This window comes from Crocodylus porosus, unplaced genomic scaffold, assembly GCF_001723895.1.
Source record: "Crocodylus porosus isolate Cpor-Errol unplaced genomic scaffold, CroPor_comp1, whole genome shotgun sequence".
NCBI lineage: Eukaryota > Metazoa > Chordata > Crocodylia > Crocodylidae > Crocodylus > Crocodylus porosus.
This window is the reverse complement of record NW_017728906.1, coordinates 164,201,600-164,221,866: the sequence shown is the minus strand read 5'-3', so window position 1 is coordinate 164,221,866 and position 20,267 is coordinate 164,201,600. Positions and strand designations below refer to the sequence as shown.

The 20,267-nt window shown below is 43.8% G+C and overlaps 1 protein-coding gene and 1 long non-coding RNA gene across 3 annotated transcripts in view; one reads left to right on the top strand and one right to left on the bottom strand.

Annotated features, from left to right (window-relative positions):
* LOC109306622 overlaps positions 1–3,436 on the top strand; it is a 25,072-nt gene extending 21,636 nt beyond the window's left edge. The window contains exon 3 of the long non-coding RNA XR_002100062.1: positions 3,362–3,436. This is a non-coding gene — a long non-coding RNA (uncharacterized LOC109306622). The remainder of the gene's footprint in view (positions 1–3,361) is intronic.
* Positions 1,749–20,267, bottom strand: part of KATNAL1 (katanin catalytic subunit A1 like 1) — a 61,466-nt gene continuing 42,947 nt past the window's right edge. For both annotated transcript variants that reach the window (XM_019530121.1, XM_019530123.1), the window contains exons 5-11: positions 16,474–16,601; positions 15,849–15,954; positions 10,479–10,637; positions 9,589–9,715; positions 8,346–8,480; positions 5,839–5,965; positions 1,749–3,673 (exon numbers count right to left, since the gene is read on the bottom strand). In XM_019530121.1, the coding sequence (XP_019385666.1) occupies positions 3,475–3,673; positions 5,839–5,965; positions 8,346–8,480; positions 9,589–9,715; positions 10,479–10,637; positions 15,849–15,954; positions 16,474–16,601 (981 nt within the window). In that variant the 3' untranslated portion in view covers positions 1,749–3,474. The remainder of the gene's footprint in view (positions 3,674–5,838; positions 5,966–8,345; positions 8,481–9,588; positions 9,716–10,478; positions 10,638–15,848; positions 15,955–16,473; positions 16,602–20,267) is intronic.

Below are 20,267 nucleotides of genomic sequence, written 5' to 3'. Positions count from 1 at the left end.
GATCTCCACCCCAGAGTGCTGAGGGAATTAGCTGAGGTCATTGCAGGACCCTTGGCACAGCTGTACGAGCACTTGTGGTGCTCTGGTGTGGTGCCAGAGGCCTGGAAGAGGGCCAATGTGGTTCCCGTCTTCAAAAAAGGGAGGAAGGAGGAGCCAGGAAACTATAGGCCAGTTAGTCTTACCTTGATCCTGGGTAAGCTTTTTGAGAGAATTATTCTGGCACATGTCCACGATGGGCCAATGGGGGAGGCTATGCTTAGGGGCAATCAACATGGGTTCATTCGAGGCAGGTCCTGTCAGACCAACCCGGTAGCCTTCTACAACCAGGTCACCAAACCCTTAGATGCAGGGGTAGCAGCGGACATAGTCTTTCTGGACTTTCGGAAGGCCTTCGACACTGTCTGTCACCCCATTCTCATTAAGAAATAGGGGAACTGTGGTGTCGACACATACGCGGTCAAATGGGTTGCCAACTGGCTGGAGGGTTGCACCCAGAGAGTGGTAGTGGATGAGTCATTTTTGACCTGGAGGGATGTGGGCAGTGGGGTCAACATCTTCATCAGTCACTTGGATGGCGGGTTAAAAAGCACCCTGTTCAAATTTGCTGATGACACTAAGATGTGGGGGGATGTGGGCACATTAGAAGGAAGGAATAGGCTACAATCGGACCTAGACAGGTTACAGGGGTGGGCAGATGAGAATAGGATGGGATTCAACACTGACGAGTGCAAGGTGATGCACCTGGGTAGGAGGAACAAGCACCATCCCTACAAGCTGGGGAGCTCCCTTCTTGTCAGTACAGAGGCAGAAAAGGATCTTGGAGTCATCGCTGATGCCAAGATGAATATGGGCTGGCAGTGTGGGGATGCAGTCAGGAAGGCCAACCGCACCTTGTCATGCATCCACAGATGCATCTCGAGCAGGTCCAGGGAGGTGATACTCGCCCTCTATGCAGCTCTGCTCAGGCCGCAGCTGAAGTACTGCGTCCAGTTCTGGGTCCTGCACTTCAAGAGGGATGTGGACAACATAGAGAGGGTCCAGAGGAGGGCCACTCGCATGATCAGGGGGCAGCAGGACAGGCCCTACAAGGGCAGCAGGGCAGGCTAAGGGACCTGAGCCTGTTCAGCCTCCATAAGAGAAGGCTGAGGGGGAATCTAGTGGCCTGTCACAAACTAGTCAGAGGGACCAGCAGCCATTGGGGGAGTCCCTGTTCCCCCGTGCACTACCAGGAATGACTAGAAATAACGGTCACAAGCTGGCAGAGGGTAAATTCAGATTAGACATCAGGAGGCGCTACTTCATTGTCAGGGCGGCTAGGATCTGGAGCCAACTTCCGAGCGAAGTGGCGCTGGCTCCTGCCCTGGGGGTCTTTAAGACAAGGCTTGACAATCATCTTGCTGGGGTCGTTTGACCCCACTACTCTTTCCTGGCATGGCAGGGGGTCGGACTGCACAAGCAAACAAATGGGCCAGCAAAAAAGTTACATGTAGGCTTATGCTCCCCCCATGCAGGGGATTAGTAGGGAGAGTCAAGGGAGCCCACTGCCCTCACTGCTAAAGGACCCAGAGCAGCAGGGCCCACAGGTCCTCTCCCCAGCCCTAGCAGGGGCAAGGACATTGTGCTTCCTTCTCTTCTCTGTGCTGCAGAAGGCACTGTACCCAAATCAGCCACAACAGGCTGTGCCTGGGGAACCCACACCATGTCAGAAATTCGTAATCAAAACAAAATCACAAGGTGGCATAAACATAAGTCATCATCAAGATATTTATTGGGATGTTCTTCTGTCCTAGTTAGAGCAAGCCTTTGTCTGAAAAGAGCAAACTGCACGATTCATGGGCTCAGCCCAAGGTGCCTTCTAGACAAAAAAAAAATACCAACAGACAAAGTATGGGCAATCAATACAGCTCAGGTTCACAGGCATACACTGTACAACTGCTGACATCTCTCTGCCCACTAGTCAATGACTTGGTGAGGCACCAGACCAGTCTAGTGACTAGAAAATGCAATTCTCGTCAAGCCTAGCTAATGCTATTCAAGGAGTTGTGGTGAGCTTGATGGGTTATTGCTGGTATCTGGAACCACAAGATCTAGCCAAATCAACAGTGGTAAGAAGCTGCTTTTATTCAATAGCAATTTGGTGGCAGTGAGTATATCTCTATTGCCTCCATGGAGGACCTGAGAGTGCTGCCAAGAATCAGGCCCTGCATCCCCTCTCCAATGGTGAACTCAACTTTAGGGAATGTCCACAGCACAGGCACAGATCCCAAGAACAAGACAGGGTTACCCCAAGGTGACTTGTCTGCCTCTTCCAAATTTGGGGTGTGAAGAGTAAGAGTAAGTAGGCAAAACAGTGCTTCTTGGTGGTTCTCGTAAAGGGCCTGAGGAAGTGGTACAGACATAACCCATGAGGACTCTATTTCCAAAAAGGAGAACAGCAGGTTACCAACCGTGTCAGCACTGCTGACAACCTCACTGGCAATGTCATCAGGAGGGCTGACGACAGGACATATATCAAACTGCAGCCCCCCACTACTCTCAGCAGAGGACACTCCTCAGTAGCTAGCTCTGCAACACCAGATGGAGTCCTGTAGAGAGGCTTACATGCTACTGCTGGCATATGACACCTATGCTCTGAGGAGGGGACTTCTTATACCAGAGATCCTGTTCCAGCACTTCTCTTCATTTGCTTTGAAGGGGGAGGGGGAAGAAAAAAAGGGAAAAATCTACAGCTATGAAGTGTTTTCCCAGTATTGTACATGTTAAAGGAAACATAAAATAGAACTGTTTACAGTTACAACTGACAACACAAACAAGTGAAAAACATTACCATGCAGCACAGGCAGGAACAGGAATTTGGGACTGAAAGGTCTTTGTCCTGTGTCTTAATATTAGTGTTTTGCATTCAAATGTATGCTTTGATGCTTCTTAATAAATAACAATAAAAAAATCTAGAAAGCACAAAAACCAAATCCAAGCGGATGGGATGAGTATGAAAGTGGAAGGCATAAGTCAAGTCAGTTTAAAAATCACTCGTAGTTAAATTACTGCTACTCTGTACAGGAAGAAAGCCTAAACTGAACCCAAGTAATCAAGAGTCTTCATTTTTCTTCTCATATGTATGGGTAGAAGCCACAAGTAATATTCTCAAGTCAAAGGTGGGGGAAGACTTACACTAATGCAGAGTAGACCAAAGTGAGATGAGCATCCACCCCAAGATTTCAAACAACCAAATCACCTCAATTTGAAGGCCGACGCTACCCAATCATTACTTGTTATGATGATGCCAATTTACCCACACACTCTGCTGAGAGCAACAGAGAACAGCAGCAAAAGAACAGCAATTTCAAAGGGTGTTTACAAGGGAGAAAAAGCTCATGTTTTATTAAACCTTATAAAAGATTCCTAACTCATTTTACATTTCACAACTGAATACAATTAAAAAAAACCCATAGCAAAGCCAGGCTCTGCCTGAAATTAAGCAGATCCAAATTCCGCCATCCATTTTTCATACTTCTCCAGATCTGCAGCAGATACAGACTTAGAGATTTTCTTCAGAGCCAGCTCAAAGTCCCCCTTGGTAACAGGCATCTGAAGTTCTTCTTTAGAAAGTGCACGGATCTCTTCTGGGGTTAAGCCATTAATACGACGTCTCATTGCCATCAAAGAGGCATCCCTGGAAACACAACGAAATGTATGGGAACTAATTGCTAGTAGTATGTGTTGTGAGTTGTATGGATTTGGATTACATTCTCTTAGACCACTGAATCTTAAGAAAGCATTTACTTATATTATAAAGATGTAGAGCATCTTAGCTTCCATGCTCAGAGATTACTACATTAATTCAATGTAAAGAACACAATGGTATCCAAATCCATTTAGGCATATGGTAAATGGGCAGAGATAATTAAAACCATAAAACTGAAAACCCCTTGCAATGATTGATGGAGCTGAAATCTCAGGCTTTCAATGAAGTCACAAAACTCATGGAAAAACCTCTGCTCGCTGCTTTCTCCTTGCTGAAACACTCCATTCCCCTCAGTGCAAGCACCAGCTTTCCATTCATGGCATCAAGGCTCTTAGCATTTGCAACCTGTTCTGATAGAGTGACTGAGTCAGTAAAGGGCAGAGCAGCACTTGGAAAACACAAATGCTATGTGGCACCCACAGGGCTCAGGCTACCGATGCTTGCAGGTCCTTATGCTCTACATGCTTGATAGCCTCTTCTCTTGGTCCTTTGCAGAGCTCTGCCAATCTTGCTCACCAGAGGAGAACATTGCTCATTCCTCACAACAGGGCCCACATGGAAATTTCAATGTCGTGTTCCTGTCAACAGGCTTTTCTCAGCTAGGGACAATACAGGCCTCAGGGGTAACATTTAATCTGTCGGCCACTGCAACGCTCCAAAGAGTTGAGAACTCCAGAGTCATTTTAACACAGCCAAAAGGCCAAAGCATAGTTGCCACCATTTCCGAGATGTTCATTTAGAATAAGTTGCTCAGAGAAAAGATCCAGGGCCAGATTCCATTCCACCCATCAAGTGTCTAAATGGTACTCTGGCATCTAAGTGACTAAGTATATTCGAGACCCTGAAAAGCCATTTGCTTAACAGGTGGGTTGTGCGAGGTGGGGAGCAGATTCTCCTCCTTCTGCCTGCTTTTTGCGGCATAATTCTGAGGCAAAGATGAAGGCACATTAAAAAAAGTTGTATTTTTTTCATGGACTTGAGCAAGGTGGAGTAGACCCACACTTAGACACCTAATAGGTGGAACAGGATCCGGCACCTAGTTTCTGTATGTGTGGTGTAGCATCTAGCACTAGATCTGCATGGAAAATTTCTAACCAAAGGCTGTCCCACAAAAGGCCAATCTGTCAAATTTCTATGGCAACATGATGAATTTGAACAAATTCTGACGGAAACCAGGTTTCCTGCCAGCTCACACCGGTGGCTCCTCTGCAGCTCTCCTGCTGAAAGCTTCAGCTCCCAAGCTCCTGGTTCCTCAGCAGCCCCAATCCCACAACTCCCCCAGCTCCTGGATGCACCAGGAAGACTGCCCCAGTGCCGGGGCTTCCTATAGCTCCAAGATGCCCAACTCACCGCAGCTGGGGGAATCTCAGAAATGTTCTGAAAAAGTCAGAGAGAAAGGACCTACTGACCTTTTGGAAATGAAAAGCTGAGACCCCCTTCTCTCAGGGAAATTTAATTTTACCTTCCATTTCAAAAGGTTTTCTGCTTGTTTAATTTCAGAATTTCCCATGGAACAGAGTTCAGTTTCCAGCCAATTCTAGTTGGCTCAACAGGGCCCTGATTCACAGCTGGGGTCTCTGGACACTATGGTAATATTTAGTAACAAACTAAATGTCATTCATTAACAGTAGTAATGCAGCAGTGCCTAGCTGTCTTCATCCTAGACCAGAACGCCACTGTGGTACGAAATAATTACTGTCCATCCCTTAAGAAAGCTTCTTGTAAAAGGGCTCCCTCTGGGACAGGGAATTCCACCTACTAAACCCCTGGTTTAAAAAATAAATCCAAAAGGGCTTCACCCCACACTAATAGCCATTGCTCAGTGAAAGTAAACACTGGGAACACAGAAGATTTTCTGGGGCTGTCCCTCTTCCCAAAATCAGGGTAGACAGTCACATCTTGCATGCACACTGCATCGTCCTAAGGATAGGAATCAATGTGCTAGCAACTGTATTTATGCCTTAAAACTGGTTGTAGCTGGCATGGGTTTGACTGCATTTTACACAGGGACTCTTGCCACTCCCTTTTATCAAATAACTTAGCTAATGATTATATATAATTGTTTATTTTTACAAATTACATGAGAAAGGTACCTGCACACATTAGTTATATCAGCACCAGAGTAGCCTTCAATCTTTTCAGCAATTTCTTCAAGGTGGATATCAGGATCCAGTTCTACTTCCCGAAGATTAATCTTAAGCAGCTCAGCTCTGCCTGTTGCTACAATACAAACATATTCTTAGGTCTTCAGTCAGGTAATGTTTAAGGCCCTATCGCACATGAGAATGAAAACTCAGAAGTATGTTTTCTGCCTTTAAATGGAAGCTACAAATTAAAAAGTTCACATATTGGAAAACAGAAAACAAGAACAGTTGCCTTTTCAGTAGAACATGTCATCTAAAACACATATTGCTTAAGTACTTTATAAAAACCAAGAGCGCTTTAGAATGTGCGGTCATGCAGAATGCATACGCTTCTCAGGTAACAAAGCATTTGGCTGTTTGCCTTATATTCGACAAGAAATGCGATCCGGCAGACCTGCGATTCTTCTCAGTCTCTCAAATGCACCCCTTTGCTTCAAAGTTAGACTGCACATTATTTATACAAGGTTGATGACACTTACAATAATACTTCTAGCACACAGTTGCAGACAACACTCAGACCCTGACTGATACAGCAAAGCTCTTAAAACTATGCCAAACCTTAAGCTAGCACCAAAATGCTTTGCTGAACTGGCAGCTTATAAAGTTGCTGATGCCTGATGGAAAACAGAAGTATTACAATTAGAAACAACTCTGCTGGTCAGTTTTCAAACACAGGTGCTGTGTACACAACATGGGAACTGCTGCAGAAAGTTCTCATTTACACAGCCAATTAGTCACTTGGCACACACACAGTGTATGTGTATTAAAGTCTTTATGTTCACAACTTGGGAACCCACATTTGGAAGCCTGTCACTTTGGGGATGGGGAAAAAGACTGAAGGAGGGGTCTTCTCTTGGATTTTACTGCAAAGGAAATGTACATGAAACTAACATCTTCATTTCTGATGACTCAGGATAAGATGGCCATACTGGAAGAGTAGACAGTTTTTCAAACAAAGCCCCTGTTGGTCTTTACTGGTTTCGCTTGAAATAAGAGAACAGAGAAAAAGTGTGTGTGTGTGTGTGCATGTGTGTGGATATGCGTGTGTGTGGATGTTAGGTTAACAGTAGTTTTACTAAGAGGTTAGATTATGGATTTGTATAGGATGGTTTAGATAGAGATGACCCTGCCTCAGGCAGGGGGTTGGACTAAACCTCTGGAGGTCCCTTCCAGCCCTATCTCTGTATGATTCTATATCGGACCATGGTCTCTAAGTGCCTCACAGAACTGTTTCTAGTACAAAAGGCTGGTAAACACTCACATAGCTGGCATTTTCTCCTGGATGCGTGTGTTATTTACAGAGCACCAGCCACATGCATCTGGTACACAAGCAGAACTGTTTCTTTAAACCAGAGTACTTTTCCACAGGGGCCAGAAAGCCTTGCCATAACTTAAAAAATGCTGCCTGATGAAGTTCGTACTCACACCATGTCCCACAATTTTTTAAAAAACTTTTCCAACTGAATCCCAGACAGTCTCAAATTACCAAGCGTGATTATAAATACATTGCCTAGACTTACATGGAGAAGCTTAATCTCCTCCCCTGTGGAATGATATGATAAAATGGAAACCCACAAATACAGTGGGAACACATCTCATAACATAGTACAATTTGGACTACTTATGTCAAAAGCAAGTGTTGTTTCACAGGAAACAAGAGAAAAAAAAAACAGGTGGAATTTTAAACTAATTGATCATAAAGACAGCTACCCTGTTATGAGCTGTTCCTGTCTGGGAACCGTGAAGACAAGCTGTATGCCTATTAAATGTCCTTATACCTGCTAAACTCAATCACAAGTGCTGTCACCATGAACGTGCATCTTGTTATCCTGAGTGCTCATGCAAAGCTATGAGGCACCCATTGTACCAAGAAGGAAAACTATGCAAACTTCAAGCAATAAGGATCTTGAAATTAATAGGACATATGAATGACAACCACGAAAGACAATACAAGCTGAGATGTCTTAGGGCAGGAAAGCAATCAGCCTGCTGCATTCTGAGTGACTTGAAGTCTAGCCATAAAGGCTACCAAGCAGTGATTTATAATGCTCTAAGCCTGGGAGTGAAAAATTCATGGATCCACTTCTCTGCATTTGTCTACAAGGGCATGGAAGTGCATTTGCAATATTTCTTAAAATGTCCAAAGGCTGCCTTTGATGATCACTCAAGGACTGACTGTTAAACATTTAAAATAATTCCAGGCTCATTAAAACTAGCTTTGTTTTGAAAAGTAAGAACCCATCAATGGATCTGTAATGAAATACTGCAGCTCTTTGTTTTTAAGCCCCCAAGCCATTTTTCTCTCTTCTAAGAAAAACAAAAGGCAAATAATTAACTCCTGAAATACAATGTTTATAACAGAAATGTCAGCAAACTCTTCACAATTCAAAGAAACACTACAGATAGTGAGTTTCCTGAAACAACCATTCAAGAGAGAACCCCTGTAATACTCATACCTGTTGGCAAAGCGATATAAATCCTTTTCTCCAACCTTCTTCGCAAAGCTTCATCAATGTCCCAGGGAAAATTTGTGGCAGCAAGCACCATCACCATTTTAGATGGGTCGTCATTTTCTAAGGCACCACCTACCCCTGTTAGTACAACAGTGTATGAAAAAGTCGTTTTAACAGTCTCGGAGAATTCCTGCCTTTTTACAGGTACTAGACTGGCAGGCCTTGGGGATGAAGATGCTCCATTTATCAATAAATGGACAGCACATAGACAGTAGCAGGGCAAGCTTCCTTATGTCACACTCCCAGCATGTCTCCAAACTGCTCTGAAAGCAACCTAATGTTAGGGAAGAGAGGAGATCATCTGCCTTGCTGATCAGGCTTCTGCTGAGATTGCCAACAAGGTGATTTTGTGATGTGTGGACAGCTGTCCACCAGTGACGCACCTGAAACACCCATTCAATTGAAGATCCATGAGGTGGTAAAAGCTTTCAGTCATTCCCCCAACCTAAAGTTAGATTAAAAAGGAACCAGTTCCTTCTGGGGAAAGAGCTGTGTCTTCCCTACATTTTCTCTGATGTGCCTTCACACTTTGAGGTACTAGAAAATGATTGTGAGAGCAACACCACCATAAGAATGGGTTACCTAACCCGTATACCACCAATCCTTTGATGATGGCGTCAAAAACACATATATGCCAAATGCCCTGACATGGTGTGAAAATGATGAACAAATGATACCAATTGTCACTGCTAAGGCCAGGATTGTTAAATCAGACCAAGAGGACCTGCCAGAGTGAGTCAATAAAGGAGAAGGAGTTTATTTAAAACTTTGTACCCTCTGTGCACCCCATCAAAAACAGAAGTCTGCAATTAGCTGTGCAAATATTCCTAATCTACCTGTCTTTTTTTTTCACGTTAAGGTGGGGGAGGGGTTTGGTCAAAGTCGCTTCTTAAAATGAAGAGTTTACAAAAAACTTTTTCACTGCTGAGAAAGAGAAGAAAAAGAATTCCATTTTAAAACCAAAAAAAAAAACCCCAGACTTTTTTATTTATTAAAAAGATCTGTTTTGAACACCTTGGAACTAAGCCAACTACACATTTTGAATCCCCGCTCCTTCAAAAAGATGGTTCCGATTTCCCCAACAAGCCCTACTTGCTGCTGGGCAATGAAGAGTCCTCAAAGCTGTACCCAAATCCAGAAAATAAACTGCACCCCAACCTCAAAGCAACACCTCAACACTAATTACCGTCCATCTGAACAAGCAGCTCCGACTTGACTCTGCGACTTGCCTCATGTTCATCGGATGTGCCTCGGCGACTGCAGATGGAATCTATTTCGTCAATAAAGATTGTTGTTGGAGCGTAGAACCGAGCCTTTATTCAGAAGTGAACAAAACAATTTAGACTACAGCAGTAAACATATACCCAAAGCAGGCTCAGGGCCTTGCTGTGCTATGCAGTGTGTACATGCACAGGAAGACACCCCACACCACAAACAACTGCATCTGAAGTAATCTTACAAAGACTTTGCACATGGCACCCAGTGCTGCTGACAGTCACTGGGGATACTTTCTATGCACACAGGCTTTGCAAGGTCAGGGGCTAAGACAACAAGTATCTTGCAATGAGTGGGGAGAAAAAGAACACAATCAAAATACAGACAATGTGCAAGATGTAGTTTGGCTTTCCTAATGGCAAAAACATAGGTGGATACAGGAGGGTCTCATTCTCAGTCTCTCCAAAAACCACAAGATGCTTTAACCAGTACTAGGGCAGAAGTCAACGAGGATCCAGAGGGAGTAAATGACACGTTGCACCTGTGCACATGCACACACACCCTGAGTTGCATACAAAATATTTCTCAGCAGCAGTTCAGGATTTGGCCCTTGTTTCCAAAAATCAACATTCCCCCATGGAACATGGACAACAAAAATAAAACATATTTTCTTTCCCAAATCCATTACCTATCATTACTCCTCATCTTCAAAAATATATTGAGAAAGGTCTGGTAAATGAAGCCTGCACTTCTAGCCACCTCATCCTGCTGCCAGACACTAGAGGGTGCTATAAGGACCAACCACACATGTCCCTTCCCACATGTCCCTTCAGCACACAGATCATGTCATTGAGACCTTACCATTTCAAAGAGGAGGCGCACTAGCTTCTCTGACTCGCCCCTATACTTGGATGTCAGAGTAGAGGAGGAAACGTTGAAGAATGTTGTTCCGCATTCAGTAGCAACAGCTTTGGCTAGCATTGTTTTGCCAGTCCCAGGCGGGCCAACCATTAGCACACCCTACAATTCAAGATGGAATAAAAGCTGAATGGCACTGCAAAAGCAAGCCCAAGAGTAAGCAAATGCAAAGCCCCTGCAATTGTCCATGTTGTGCTAAAACCCAGCTGTGACTCCAAGTCTTCATTTTAATGGCTCAACAATGTAACTGATGCATGCTTAAGTGGCGGTGAGCTGAAAACAAGAATTCTGTTTTGGGAGGAAAAAAAAATTAAAAAAAAAAAAAATCAAGGTTTTGGATTTTTTTTCTTTCCACTTTTACATGAAATCAGACACACACTTATACAAGGATAAAAGCCAGTAGCTCAATGGATGGGGCACTTCTTTGGGACGTGGAAGACCCAGACTTCCTAACTCCAGCTATGTGCAAATCTGGCTGATTTTCACTTCACTAAAGCCATTCATAAAGTACATGGGCATCTCACACTGTTTATTCTCTCTCTAATCTATCCATATTACCACAGCACTTGAGCCCCTCACATTTCAATGTCTGTAGCCTCAGGATACTCCTGTGATGTAGGGAAGTGCCATCATCTTCACCTTACATATGGGGAAATGATGCACAAAGAGAAGAGACTGGGAGCAATAGAAATGCTTTGGCACCGAACTCTCTTAGCTGTGATGGAAGTGAAGTACATAAACACTTCTCTGGATTTGGGCCTAAATGATGTGGTCAGTGCAGCACAAGAAATGCCCACAGCAAATCAAAAAAATGAACTTCCTTATGTCCTAACCACTGAGGCATCCTTTTCTCCCCTCTCCTGCTGACAAAAAGGGCAAAATGGGAAGTCTCAGGTGACCTCTAAGTCCACATCCATTTACTCACTCTTAAGTGATGGGGAGACTGAACATTTTCATAGTCCAAATAAGAGTTTTAGCAGCACTGCTCGTTTCTGGACCTGACCATGAAGGCATTCATTTTTATATGGTCCATGGTGGCAGGGCCTCCTGAAGGTAGGTGATGGTAATGACCATTTCCCCTCCTATAGAGGAGTCAAGGGTTAACGCTGACCCATAGGAGAAGGGTAATACTGTATTTTCTCATACATAACTTGCACCTTTTTCCCTCAAAACCAGCTGGACAAAATTGAGCTGGGCATTACATGCAAGGAAAAGAGATGCCTAGGGCCTGAAAATCTGTCAGGAGGGGAAAAGGGGCAGAGTGGTGGCTGCGTTAATTGCTGAAGCTCTAGGACCCATAGGGAGCCCCCTCCCCATCTGCACACAACCGCAGACCCAGTGTATCAGGTTGGTCTGCAGATCCTATCCAGTGCACGGGTCCAGCAGCAGACTTGGAAGCAGGCTCGGCTCCCTAGTTGCTGCCACTGACTTATCTCAATCATATTTTTTCAGGCTCCTCTTCAAAATCAAGATATAGGCTATGTATGGGGGCATACTATACGCAAGAAAATATGGTACTCAGTAATGTTTTCAATACAATTCCTCCAGACACTTTAGAAGGCTACTTCTAAACTGTATGCCTCCTTCAGATGGGGGAGTACATTGTTTTCCCCACTCCATAGTGGCCAAGAAGAAAAGAGGTGACTTCAATGCAGTTCCTGAGCAGCTTGCTTTTACAAATACAAGATCTTATTATAGGCTAACAAAAGCTTACTAAAGTCAAGTCATACTGTGTTTCAAGGGTAATCAAATTAGCTGGAATTAGACTTGCACATCATAAATGTGCTTTGCAATTAATATCTTACACAAAATGCCAGTAATAAAATATCTGTTAAACGCGATCTATGCTGAAAATTAAGTTTCGTCTGTTCCTCACAAAAATTTACTTCAAAAAGCACAAGGAATGACATGGAAAAGAACTATAAAAACAAATCAACCGGGAATGCAATTATTCAAAAAAGTACTCATCAAGAGCAATAGCTTTTCTATGCCTTCATTTTCCATTAACTCTTAATACCTTTATTACCATCTAACACTTTGCTAATGGCAGCGCACACATATATTCATTGGTAAATTAAGTTACAAATGTTCATATCCCTCCCATACAGTCAATGGCCCAATGTCACTTTTTAGGCTGCCCAAAATTTCCCAAACTCCAGGGCAATAGGCATTAAAAACAACAACAATGAAAAAGATATCGGCTCCTCCTCCCTCAGATCATTCAGATATTGCTTACCCTGGAATTCAGTCACTGCTACGATGGCAGCAGCACTAGACAATTGTTGCCAGCCCACAGCATACACATGGATAACTGGATGAAATTCCCTGGCCTATGATATACCAGAGGCCAGGTTAGATGACCTAATGCTCTTTCTAGATTAGTAACACAAGGCACCTATACTCATGCAGAGGCTGCCCCGATGTGCTGTAATTACAGTGTTGGAGCAGACTTGATTAATCAAGTCCACTGGAGAGTAATAATTACCATGCTGCATCAGAGTCCAGCGTCATGTGTATTAGCGTTCCCATGCTGAACATTGGTGGCAGGAGCACTTTAAAACTCATTCAATGAGTTTTAATTAAAGTGCCCCCTCTGCCATTTTTCAGCATGGGGACCCTGATACACATGACAATCCAGGTGCTTTAATTAGAGGGATCTCAGACCTGCTTTTAAAGCCCTCCCCTCCCCACACCCTGCGGAGCATGTGTATAAACACTCACAGTTTACCCCAGTTTCAAACCAAGCTAAGCCTCCCTTGTTTAGATCATGCTGTACCCACAAAAAATGTGGTTATACTGGCTCCCTAGGTGGCTAAAATCCCAGCATAGGTAAGGTCTCAGTCCTAAAATCAATACAGGGTGCTAAATTCTGCCTTCAGTTTTCTACCTAAATCACCGCTAGTGAATCCAAGGGGCTGATTTCTCCCATGCCTTGGATCACGAGTAGCTGTGTCCTTCTCTATCGCATAGGTGTAATGTGACCAAATGAGGCTGACGGCATTATTTATCCACTTTGCACAAGTCTGGACAGCCCCCCAAGGTGAAGGCCATGAGAGAATCAGGCCACTGACAGATGCTCACAGTATGAAGATCAGCACAAAATCTGAGCCTGAATTTCCAGCTAAGCTAGATGCCCAGAGTTGGGAGGAGGAGCGTGCCAGATCAAACTACTTGTTCTTTGTATCATCTAGGAGTCTGGCACTTACTGGCTTGTTAAAATCCCTTACAAACACAATGCCTTCTTTATTCCCCTTCTCAGGCTGTTAATCCAGAGTATTCCAATAAGAAGCTAAAACACACTGCAGGGAGCAAGCGTTTTGATGAAATCATGGCAGGGTTATTTCTTGTTGTTGTAACAATCACTAGCAGAGCAGTGGGAAGCACAGCTAGAGACTGGGCCTTCTTGGCACAAAGAACAGTACATAGAAAGGAAACGAGCAGCTCCTGGCTATTCAGAAAGCAATGGCTGCAAATATCCAGCACCTGTGTTTAGTCAGGAGAGCTGGTCTTTTCATACCATGCACCCATTTTGAATGCAGAGACAGGCTGCAAAAGCAGGATTGGGAACTGTTCTCAGGAGAGCCCAAGTATCTAACTAAGAGGAGAGTTGGCTGCTTTTTCTCTGAATTGCCCTGAATGCCTAGAGTCAACATCTGCTTGCTGCTGCTGCACTGCGTACAGCAAAAAGCAACCTTTGCTTCAAAATATTTCATCCTTCTAGCACAGGCAGAGGGCAGTGGTAGGGAAAAAACACACTGTTCTGTGTAAAAAGGAAGAAAGCAAAATTGCAGCTTCACAAGTCATCTGTCTATTCTCAGATGGCAGACTATGAATGGGTTCTTCAGAATCCAGCTTACGTTTCAGACTGAACAGCAAGGAGGAAAAACCTAAGTTCTAATTTCCTTCCCAGTTGGTAACTGCCCAGTTTCTATGGCTGGCACCAGAGGGACAGGCACAGCTAATCTCACAGGCAGAAGGAATGCTCCAATCCATGAACTGTGGGTTTTGCAGCCATTGGCATGTTCTTGTGAGGGGACAGAGGAACACCGGCAAAACAGGAGCTGCCAGCAGTGTGCTAAAGGAGGCATGCTCAGAAGAAGGGGACAATGGTGCCTTCTAGTAGTATTTCCCTTAGGCAGTGCTGACTTACAAATGATAAAGACAAATTAAGTGTGGAGACCACTAGCCTGCTGGTGAGAACCAGGGGCAGAGGTAACCTCCAGCCAGGCAACGAAAAGCATAGTCTGGCCCTAAACTAGTGATTAGATATGCAGCCCCAGCGGGGAAGAAGGGACAGATTTTAGTAATGTGCATCCTTTCTTGTATTGGTGAGTCAGTCTTCATGTCTGCTGCTACCCATATACACAAGTGCTTTGCCAAATCACAGCCACAGACAATATAGTAAATAGGAAAAATATCCTCCTGAGTTTCACCATTACATTCATTGCAGAAAGTGACATACCCCTAAACAAGCATCAGTCAATTCCATACCAAAAACTACATTATTTTCTGTTTATAGCCCTGTACCTATTTTTCATCTATAAACCTCCCAGCTTTTCCACACGTCCAGATATTTAGTTCAATACATTTTGCATAAATGGTTATATACTGTGATTTCATTAAGTAATTACAGTATTCATCTTTGCTAAAAATGCATGTGTGCTAGGACAGCACTACTGTCCTAGTAGGTGATGAGATGCCTCATGGCACCTGACACCATCCATTAGTCCAGGAACATCTACGTTGAACACATCACGATCCATTGCCAATATGAGGACAGTTGCCCAAAACCAACAGCCATCAGCAAGACTGAGGGGGTGGCCCAAACCCCCCCTGCACTTGCCACAACCACTCTCTATGCCCTGGACTACCCCCACCCCAACAACTGTACCCCACATGCTAAAACCTGTATTTGAGTGTGCTTGACCACCTCACAACTCCCTACCAATGTGGTTACCATACATGGGGTCTGGTATCCTTTCAACAGCAATGTGTTGCTATGTTTTCTTCCCCCACCCCCTCTCTACCCTAGGCTAACGTGGGCTGCATGATGAACTGCAAGTCTTTTATCGCACCAACCCACCCCAACTACACCTCATGTAGCCACCAGGTGCGGGGTCCCATATTCTCTCTAATCTCCACAAACCCATGTCCTTAACCAGTTTTTAACTGTACATTGTTTTAATAAAAATTTTAAATCTATATCAAGGCAGCATCTACACACATGCTATAACACTATGTATATATAACTATATGCTGGCATGTAGGTAAATGCCCTTACCCAGCCCCTAGACTAGGGTAATAAATTCTCACCTTCCAAGGCCGTCTGATCCCTTTGAAAAAATCAGGCATCCACATTGGAAGAACAACAGCTTCCCTTAATAATTTCTTGGCTTCTTCCAAATCTGCTATATCATCCCTGTGCAAGAAGAGTTAAATACTGCAGAGTTTGTGCACGCAATATCTTACTTTGGTTTTAAGACATGAAAAATTGAAAAAAAGTCTTTCTGTTACTACTGCCCTTTTTAGTATGCTACTCTGTTCCTAGTGAGAACATTGCTATAATTTTGTAGCCTAAAAATGAACCTGCTTGTGAAAGGAAGGAAAAAGTGACTTTCAAGTAAGGTTATTGCAAGTTGCTAATTAAAATTTTTTTGGATCATGTGTTCACCAAAGGAACATTTTTATAGTTCTCCAGAGGGCAGTTACACATTTTAGCATTACTTGTTATGGAAATATCGCACATAATATTGGCTAAGAATGGAAGTCTCATGCTGCAGTCAAATTAGTACAGTTAAAATGAAAAGTCCCATTTTTTTCCAGTTTGGGAAGTCATGATGGTTTCCCATTTTGTAAGTGGTAAACACAGACATACTCAGAGGATGTACTCTGCCCCTTTCCACCTGGCAAAAAAGTTTAAAACTGAAAATCCTCATACCAATGAATGCTTGGATTCCTTGATACAATGTCCCTTTCGAGTGCTTCAACCAAGTCTTTGTCATACCCAGCTCCATCAAACTTTGGAATTTCTCCATCTCCAGCACCTTCCTGAGGGGTTTTCTTTCCCTGGGAATGAAATAACACAGATCAGAATTATACAACAATGTTGTTCAGCTACTGCTCTGCTCAAGCCAAGTGTAATTTCAAACTTTCATGTACAACTCTGGACTGTTTTGTTCTCATTACAGCTAAGAAAGCACATTTTTATGTTTTAACCTCCGTGAACACACGCTATCCCAGAAGTGTGCTTTAATGTACTACTTTTTTCTTTATGTTAATCAAGAATGTATTTGGTTTTGTTTAAATAGGGGCAAACAAGACCCTAGTAGCAATAAGATACTCCTTAGATTACCAGAACAGCTGAATGCAGGAGAGGATACATTTACACCTTAATAGTGAACAACCTGTCATGACTCAATGCTGCATTAAATCAAGGTCCACAAGTGGTCCAAAGGTGTATTTTGATTGGTTGGTTAGGCCTGATGATGTTACATTTGTTGCACTACCTGCTGATGGTACACAACCAGGAGCCTAGTATCACAATCATGATGATGTCACACTCATCAGCTTTAATGAAGAGAAGCAAATAGATGCTTTCCCCCTGCTTTTTAATTATTTACAAAGATACAGACGAGCTTGAAGAAAAGGCTTTTCCTACTCAGTCGTTACTCTTCTCACACCGCAAACAACAATCTATTTCCTATTTCCTTTCTCTCCCTCATAGCACAGCCGCACATGCAGCTGGGATACTTTTAAGAGTTCATATTTATTTAAATAACTGCGTTGAGAGCTCTAAATGAGTTCCCAAGCCAACCTAAGCCATCTTTATATCACAGTTGTATTCAGGGTTCTGGGAACTATCAGACGAATCAGGGAAAGCACAGCCTCTGCCCCAGGCTGCTCACAGTCTCCAGTTAGCAGCTCCAGAGCTCTGCTGAGCTAATGGGTGAAGAAACATTTCCTCTCTGAAGCACCATTACTCTGACACTTCAGAAGAAAACCACTTCCCCTCCCAGCTCAACGGCTGTGCTCAGTGGTGCCTGAGAAGCAGCTGCATTGTTTTAACTGAACTGGGCTCAATAGGAAACTGGTTTAGAGTTGTTATCGCAGTCTCTAAAAAGCATCAGCACAAAGCTAAAGTATCCCAGCTGTCTGGAAACAGCAGCACATGGGAAATAGCATGGAGAGGGGGCAGAGACAAATAAGCTAGCAGAGGAGAGCAGAAAAGGCCAAGGGCTAGTGTACAATGCCCCTTCGCTCACATGCCCTTCAGGGAGCAGCTGGTGTCCTTCTAGTCTCTTTCAACTCTCACTTCAAGCTGAAGTCATAGCTACTCAATATTCCCAGTTCAGTTTTCATGACAGAAAGAGAGCCGAGTGTTGCATTTAAACCAGAGCTTGCTTGTCTAAAGGACACCGAGCCTCAAAGAGAAAAGGAACAAAGAAGGCACCTGTAGAGTTTAGAAGTCTTCAAATGAGAGTGAGGTTTAGATACAAAAAAGTATGCAACAATAAAAACATTATTCATAGTAGAGAAAAGGCAAGAGTCGCAGCTTTTCCCCAATACAGAATTCTCTCGTAGCCCCATACAACAAGCTTTTTTTCAAGGTGGATCAATCTGCTACACATGCTCCTGAAAAACTGCAGGGATGTATTTTTTTTAAAAAAATTAACCATTAAGCCATGCTTTAAAAGCAGGAAGACATGGGGGTCTCAGACTACTAGTGCACTGCAAAGGCAGCTGAAAGGAGCGGGACTGAATGACATACCTGAGGTTGACTCCCACATTTGTGCAAACTTTAGTGTAGCTTATTGCTGTGCAAAAAGATGGTATACAAATAAATAAAATGATGCAGAACACACGGTGATATTGATGCTTTGCAAATAAAAAAACAGCCAAAGGCAGAGAACCAAATGCACAGCTGGCGTGTGCTGAAGGCATGCTAACAACAACTTTATTCATGCACTCCCACTAAAACCAATATGTAATTACGATGAGCAACCACAGGGTGGCAGCATTAAATGAAAAACACTGTATGAAGACTGGCAACAGTACTACAAAGCCTGCCCGAAGAATAACTGTGGAAGGAAACAAATACATATGTCTTGTATGCAAAGTAAATATGAGATGCTTGTTTCATTTGTGCACTGGCACCCATCTTCAGGATCCTCTCACCCACAGCATTCACAAGCTGCTGCTCTCCTAGAGTAATAATGACTCACAATTGAAGGCATTTTTACTGGATAAATCATGTTTATATACTAAACAATCACAGTTGAGAATTTGCTTCCACAGCAGAATGTTTTATTTTTTAAACAGTCTCTTGTAAATTATCTATTCTGACAGGTTTAGTTGTTCTACCGCTTCAGAGTCCATTTTGAATTAAATACCAATTTGCTAGCATCTTGACAATCTTAGGCAAGAAATCTTGATGAAATTTAAAGATCCAGAAAAAAAGATGCAATTCACCAATAAAAAGAGCTGAAAAGGAAACCAACTTCAAGAAATACTTTAATGCCAGACTGATTAATGTTGACTGAGCATCAATTTGGAAGAAAGGACATTTTATTCCTTATCTGTACTGAAAATAAAGCAAATTTTAAAATGTTTACAGTTTTCACATGTGATAAAGTGTTGTTACAGATCATGGGTCCGATCCCGCAACCCTTACTCAGGTGATCAGAAGTGGATCAAGGATACTACAAAGGGGGGTAGAGGGGGAGCAGCAACCAGCACTGAAGGGGTAGCTATGCTCCTGGTTCCCAGTCTCCTCCTTCCCATTCCACCAGGACAGGTAGACCATAGTACAGGAGCAGTAGTTGAGGACTTTGTTAAGTCCCCAAAGCAAGTAAGAATTACCCCCTTCCCTACTCAGAAGCCTGTGCCCTCCCTTCCCTGTCACTCCCACTCCCACTATCGCCACACTCCTCGGTGTGAGGAGGGCTCCAGAGCTGCTCTAGCCAGGCTGTATGGAGGGTTGGGCTCAGCTTGGGACAGCAATGGTGAACAGGCAGGTTCTGGACTGGAAGGGAATGCCTGGGTCATTAGGTTGAGTCCATGGCAATCACAGACAACCACTGTTTCTTTCAATCTGTTCCTTACTTTATCTTTCTTCTACCAGGAGGGTTGGGTCCCCTGTCCCCCACAGGACACCACCTTCTTCATCTTCTCCTGCATTTTCTTAGTCTAAAAAAACTAGTTGTATTGTCAAAAATAGAACCCTATGGACACATTCCAATGAGCATGCATGTGCCTCTTGCAGTGTCTTAAGGCCCTTTGAGATGCTGCAAGGAGCACAAGTGGAAACAAAAAAATGTTCCCTGAACTGCAAATTTGCAGTGCAGGGGAAAAAATTAGACCCCTGGATATCTAGGGGTCAAAAAATACCCTGGGGCAAAAAAAGGCAACCAGAGGCTGGGTCCTCCACAGAGATGGTCTGGTAGCCAACCAGAGAATCTCCATGGCTGGCTCTCACCCCAGTGCTGAAGCATGCTACCTGCCAGCATGAGGCAGTGGGGGGCAGCGGTACCAGGCCCCAGGTGATAGCTGCAGTAGCTCCACCTGCCCAACAATGCGTGGAGCTGCACGACACCCTGCTGACCCGGACTACACCCGTGCAATGAGGCAATGGCAGTGCGGGTACCAGGTGGCCGGCAACAGTCCCCAATGCCCCCCCTCTGACCCGTGCTGTGCTTGGGGGGGGAGGGGGGGCTCTGCCAGGAGGCCCCAGTG